General features: G+C 33.0%; 1 protein-coding gene across 10 annotated transcripts in view; it reads left to right on the forward strand.

Moving 5' to 3' along the window:
* Positions 1-5,697, forward strand: part of SCAF11 (SR-related CTD associated factor 11) — a 79,470-nt gene extending 73,773 nt beyond the window's left edge. For 9 of the 10 annotated variants that reach the window (XM_045073206.1, XM_045073207.1, XM_013062995.2 and 6 more), the window contains 4 exons: positions 547-890; positions 1,934-2,152; positions 2,511-2,630; positions 2,890-5,697. In XM_045073206.1, the coding sequence (XP_044929141.1) occupies positions 547-890; positions 1,934-2,152; positions 2,511-2,630; positions 2,890-3,036 (830 nt within the window). In that variant the 3' untranslated portion in view covers positions 3,037-5,697. The remainder of the gene's footprint in view (positions 1-546; positions 891-1,933; positions 2,153-2,510; positions 2,631-2,889) is intronic. The other variant, XM_004765584.3, reaches the window with a different exon arrangement.
* The last annotated feature ends 921 nt before the right edge of the window (positions 5,698-6,618 follow it).

Genomic DNA, 6,618 nt, shown 5'->3' on the forward strand with positions numbered 1-6,618 from the left:
TTGTTAAAATAGAAGAATTTGAGATGTTAAAATAGAAGAATTTGAGATGTTCTTGTGCAGGATATAACTTCTATTTCATTTATCTCAGATGTGAGCATTTGGATTTTTTTGATGATTAGTCATATAAATAAGTTACTCTTCTAATAATGATTTACTTTTCTTTGGCTTTTCTTGTGAAGAGCATTCTAAGAAAAAAGCTGTTGAAGATTTTAAAAAAAGTGATTAACCTTCTAATTTAGTATTCTAATTAAATTTTATAGGATTATTTCTTTAGCAGATTTCTTGAGGTACTGATTCTTTGCTAATGTTGACAGATGTTGTTATGTGAACTTATTCTTAAAAATAATTCTAAATGGTTTTTAGTTAGAAAATCAGTCCACATAATTTAGAAATGATAGGATTAGACTAAATGATCTGAGATTCGTTTAGGTGTTCTGAGTCTGTTCATTGCTATTTAACCTTACTATAACCAGTGGTTCTTTGCTTCTCTGGCTAAAGAAGTTTGCAACATGATTTTATTTCACAAGTCTTTTTTTCTTTTGATAGATTCTAACCTAAAAGACCAAACAAACCAACATGGAGATGGTTCTCAGCTACCGATAAATATGATGCAACCACAAATGAATGTAATGCAGCCACAGATGAATGCACAACAGCCTGTGAACATCTTCCCATACCCAGTGGGTGTTCATGCTCCTTTGATGAACATCCAGCGCAATCCATTTAACATTCATCCTCCGCTACCCTTGCATCTGCACACAGGCGTGCCTCTCGTGCAGGTGGCTGCTCCTACCAGTGTATCTCAGGGACTCCCACCGCCACCACCCCCTCCCCCACCATCCCAACAAGTCAGCTACATTGCTTCACAGCCAGATGGAAAGCAACTGCAGGTATGTTTTTAGCATCTAAAGTTTAATCAACATAACCATTATAAACATTTAGCTGTTAGGGACAGATGGGCAAGAAAGGGCTTTCTGGCATCCGGAACATTTGTTTGATTAGGTTTATGGGAAACCTTCATAGCCTCCTTCACTGTCCTTCCTCAAACCTCCCACCCCTCAAATAAGAAAATGAATTGAATGCATATCGTCAGATCTAAGCTACATATATACTGTGGTTGATGTCCAAACAGATTTGCTTTTTCAAGTTAAGACCAAATTACGAGCCAAATTAGAATCAGCTGGTGGGTGCTTTAAAATAATTTTCCAATTTATTGGACTTTTAAGGGGGTGGGAACTGGTGATGAAACTTAATACTGTCTTGTTGGGACAAATGCCAAATAAAGCTGTTCATTATCTGTTACCATCAGTGTTTCGTTTTCACTGAGTTTACCCCGCTAAAAAGAAAGAAGTGACTTGGAGGCATATAGAAAATTTGGACAATAGTTTGTAAACATAGTGTTCATTATAGTTCTGTGCCTACATTTCACAAATTCTAGAATCCTAACAGCAGTTTATAGTTGGAAGATAAGGGGATAGGATTCCAGAATTTGGGATCTCTTATCTTTTTTTTTTTTTTTTTTTTTTTTTTTCCGTTTTTTTCCTGTCCGCTCTCTGCAGGCCATTTGATGTCACTGTCTCCTTTCCCTCCATCGTTAAAGTGGGGGTAGTACTTTAGTTAATTTTCATAAAGAGCCTCTCAGGAGAGATACTATTCTTTAAATGCTGTTCGTTTCCTTCTTGTTTTGTAGTCAGAACATGACAATTTGCAGGTGTAATTTAAAAGTCACTTAACATATTTACATAGATCTCTATTTAAGAATGTTACTCATTTTTCTTCGGAGTCCTTTGGATATACATGACCCGAAATAAGAATTTTCCCTAAGTACTGAGGTTGACTCACTTTGAATTTTTTTGTTATTTCTTAATAAATGACTAAAAGACTTCTATTGAAAACAAGTAACTCATTAACTGATGATAACTCTTTAAAACAGGGTATTCCTAGTGCTTCTCATGTAAGTAACAACATGAGTACACCGGTCTTGCCTGCTCCAACAGCAGCCCCAGGAAATTTGGGAACAGTTCAGGGACCAAGTTCTGGTAATACTTCGTCATCAAGTCACAGCAAATCCTCTAATGCTGCTGTAAAATTGACAGAAAGCAAAGTAAGTGTTACAGTGGAAGCCAGCGCAGATAGCTCGAAGACAGACAAGGCAAGTTCAAGGTTGAGAGCAACCTACATATTCTGTATATGATAAAGATGAAAATATAAGTTTTGTTTTGTATAATTGGTAAAGGGAATTTATGTTGATAATCTTAAATTCCAGTGTTATTTGAAGGGTTCTGTCTAGATAATGTTGGTGTCCAATGAGTTACTGGTAGTTTTTCATGATTAGTTTTAGAAATGTTTGGTATATGTGTTAATAAATAACTTTTATATTTATGGCACCAATATTTGAAGAATTCTTGCAACAATGTAGAAGTGTAGTGTTTTCAGTATTATATTTTTAAAGACATTTTTTGAAAGTACGTGATTGGGCAAAGAATAATTATACTTTTTCCTTTTACCAGAAATTACAGATCCAAGAAAAAGCAGCACAGGAGGTAAAATTGGCCATTAAGCCATTTTACCAAAATAAAGATATCACCAAGGAAGAATATAAAGAGATTGTACGGAAAGCAGTAGATAAAGTAAGTTCCAACTTTAGCAGAGTTATGTATGTATTGTTTGAATCACCTCTATTTTAATAAAGGAATGTTTAAGGCTAATTAAAATAATAAGCACTAACTTCTAATTCTTGTCTACTTTTTTACCTTTTGAATAAGTTCACATGAGATATGAAACTTAAGAAAAAAATCTGATTATCTTTTGGGGGGTTTTCAAAAAGCTTTCCATTTTGCTGTAATCCTTTTAAGTATGAGAAAAATATTCCCCCTCCTTTTTTCATAGGTTTGTCATAGTAAGAGTGGAGAAGTAAATTCTACTAAAGTGGCAAATCTGGTTAAAGCCTATGTAGACAAATACAAATATTCACGGAAGGGAAGCCAAAAGAAAACTCTGGAAGAACCTGTGTCCACCGAAAAAAACATAGGTTGAAATGGGGAGCACTATAAAGGACACTATCAAGATATCTGCAAAGTGCAATTTCAACATGTACCTTTAACTGAAGATCATAACTGTGATTGAAATTTGGTTTTGATAAAATTATTTTTTTTAATGTAGAATATAAAGTTTTGTTCTAAATAAATATAGTTCTGCACTGCAACTTCTTTCTCCTTTCCTCCTCCCCAAAATAAAAGCAAATTCAAGGGAAAGTAAAGGGGTTAAAGGAGTGTGCATTTTTACTAAGACTGTGTTATAGTGTGGATACTGGAAGATGTACAGCTTTTTGATTTGAACAGTGGAGTGCATAAATTAGAGTCTTCTAAGTGCACTGGTTTTGGAAAAGATATATATAATACATTTATTCTGTCAGGCTAAAAATAAAGTATGATCTCTGATTTTTCCCTCTAATTATAGAAAGTTAAATAATGTATTACCATGAAAAATATTTCTAATAACAGAATATACCAATTGCAGGGTTCCTAATGTGTATTTTTAAAGCACACATCTGAATAAATTGCCTAGATAGAAAACAAATTATCACATGAGTAAAATTCAGTGTTCAGAACTTTGGAACACGGTTATTGTATCACCAAATAAAGGTTATGCTGCTTGTTTTTCTTTTGTGCCTTTTTTCCCCCCAACTGAGATGAAGCAGTTTGATTTGCTAGATTTACAACTTTGGAAGTCTAAAACTGTTGAATTTAGAAGACTAGTTTGGAAAAAGTGTTGTCTTTGTAAAAATTATGTTATTTCATGATATCTTCTACCTGTCAGAGAAATGATAACTTATTTGTGCCAACTGGGGAGTTGCTGTGGAGTAGTGACCCTCCCTTCCTTGGGAGGAAGGTAGAATTATGAAACTTGCTCATCTGTCTAATCACTAATGAAATTCTTTTCACACTTGAGAAGTCTCCAAATACTTTACAGTGAATAAAGTGTTAATTAGGTGACCATATGGTAGCTATTAACCATGTTGCAAAATTGTAGACATTAAAACCTGTGTTTTGGAAAGAGAAAGGAATTAAATAATGGGGTCTTGGTTAGGTTTTCAGGGACTAGGGATTTGACTATCTTTTTTACAATATTAGAATATATTAATTTTTACAAAAGGTAAGTTCAAAGCATTAGAGAGCCACTATTTTAATTAGAGAGCCACTATTTTAATTGGCATCTTAGAAGAAAACATGAGTTATATCCATGATAAACTATCTTTCATTCCAGTAACAGTTTTCAGTAGATACCAAATAATGGGAAAGCTATTCGGATAAGATGTTAATGGCTCAGATAGATGTATGCCTCAGTGAGACTGATTGACCCTTAACTAGCTAACCTAGAGAGCAATACTCCGTAGGACTGTGCTTTTCTGAAGTAAAGATGATCTGTTTCTTAAGTTTATGTGCATAATACTTTCTTGGTGCTAGCTTTGATAAGGCAAATATTTTGAATTGTTGGCCCCAATAATGATTGTGTTAGTTCATAATCTTCATTAGATTATGAGTGTAATCCCCAAAAGTGTTAGAAATATTTCCAAGCAGTTCTTGATCTTTATTCTGCATTTCTGGGCATTTGTAATATGATATTCTACTGATTTATATATATATTTTTAATTAAAATTTGTGTTTAGATACGAAGGGGAACGAAGTTTGGAAGTATATTTCTTCTAATAAAATATTAAGACTGTTTTAAATATCAACACACACCTCCTCATTTGTTTGTTTTGAACTCTAGAAACAGTGGTGTGAACTTTCAATGTATTTTCAGTTAAAGCAGGTTCACACTTTGAAAATTTTGTAGCAGATTGCCTAAGATGATTAATCACACAGGGCATACTTCTACATTTTCTTTCAGTGATGTTTGGAGTAGGGTTACATTTTCCAGTTTGTTTCTACCATTTAGCTTTACAAACATGTTTAAAAGTTTTGAAGAAAAAACTAGGTGGTATGGTCCAGAGTTAAAGTTTCACATCTTTGGTAGCAGTGCCGTGAATTATTTCCACCTTTCTTGAAAATAACAAGGGTGTATTCCATATCTGCTTTGGGGTACTTGGTTACACTGCATTCAAAATCCTAATGAAGAATGTTACTGGATTAGAATTCAGACTTTTAAAACTTAGAAATACTTAAGAATGTATTAGAAAGTGCATGCTTTATGTTCAAAAAACAATGCTTTAACATTCCCCATTCTTGCTTTTTTCAGAAATTTTCATTAGTTTTGCATGTGCACAAACTTAAAAACATTTTGTGGGGTTACAGATTTCTCATTACTTACTAAGATTCAGTATTAACTTAACCTTTGAATCCTTGGTCCCATTAACTTAATAGTCACATTGACCAATGATTGAGGCTGTAGTGATGCCTAGAATTTTGAGACTAAAAGTAGTTACTTATTACTTTAACATTCCAAAAGTTTTGTGATTTTTTTTTTCCTGGTAATTACCACATTTTCTCCATTATCTTCCTTTAAATGGCCACAGTGTGTACTGTTTGAATGTTCCATCCAAGAGATGTAGCATCATAATCACAGTGGTTGCCCAACCCCCCGTCCACGAGATGTTGTTTGTACTATGAGGATGGAGTGCTGTCTACTGAAACAATGCTCTTAAACAGATATGTAGTATGTAATATTTTCTAATAAATTCTTTTGATAAACAAAGAAGTGTCTTTAACATTTTATTATTAAGATTCTTGGGAAATGGTGACTTTTGCCTCATTATATCTCCTTCCAAACCCATATTGAAGTATTTCTTGGATTTGTACCAAAGTAACTAGCACCATAGTTACATTAATTCCAAGTTGTAAAGCAAGCTTGGAGTCAGCTATAAGCATATATTTTAATAGCATTTTTTCCTAATTACAAAATTATTGTAGGAAATTAGGAAAACTTTATTTTAGAAAAATTTGTAGACGAGGGAAGAAACTGAAAAACAAAAGGAGAAAAACCACCTGTAATCCTACCATTTAAAGGTAACAGTGCTGCTCAAATTGCCCATAACTATGAGATAACTTGTCCTTTTCACTTAATGGTATATTTAGAAGTTTTAATTTTTTTCATTTTTAATTTTTCTATAAACATATAATGTATTATTAGCCACAGGGGTACAGGTCTGTGAATCACCAGGTTTATACACTTCACAGCACTCATCATAGCACATACCTTCCCCAATGTCCATAACCCAACCACCCTCAGAAGTTTTCATTTTAATAAAAATTCTATAGCATCATTTTTAATGGCTATATAGTATTCTGGTACATATTGTACCATTACTTAAACCAGCCTTCTGCTGTTGGGTATGAAGTTGTTTTTACTAATATAAATAAATTAGTAAAATAAAAATAGTGCTAACATGCATAAGACTGATTTGAATATCTTTGTATATAAAATGATGTATCCTTTTTCAGATTACTCTCTGGGGAGTAATTCCTAGAAGTAGATTATCTGGCCAGTTTTTTATTTCCCCATAGAAGAATTTTAAATGTGATTATATATACAATTAATATATAATTTAAAAAATTCAATTATATTTAATGTAAAATTCCATTGTTTTCCTAAGCTGATTTCTCTGTCCAGAGAGAA

Source organism: Mustela putorius, unplaced genomic scaffold, assembly GCF_011764305.1.
Source record: "Mustela putorius furo isolate JIRA1106 unplaced genomic scaffold, ASM1176430v1.1 tig00537227_pilon_pilon_pilon, whole genome shotgun sequence".
Taxonomy (NCBI): Eukaryota; Metazoa; Chordata; class Mammalia; order Carnivora; family Mustelidae; genus Mustela; species Mustela putorius.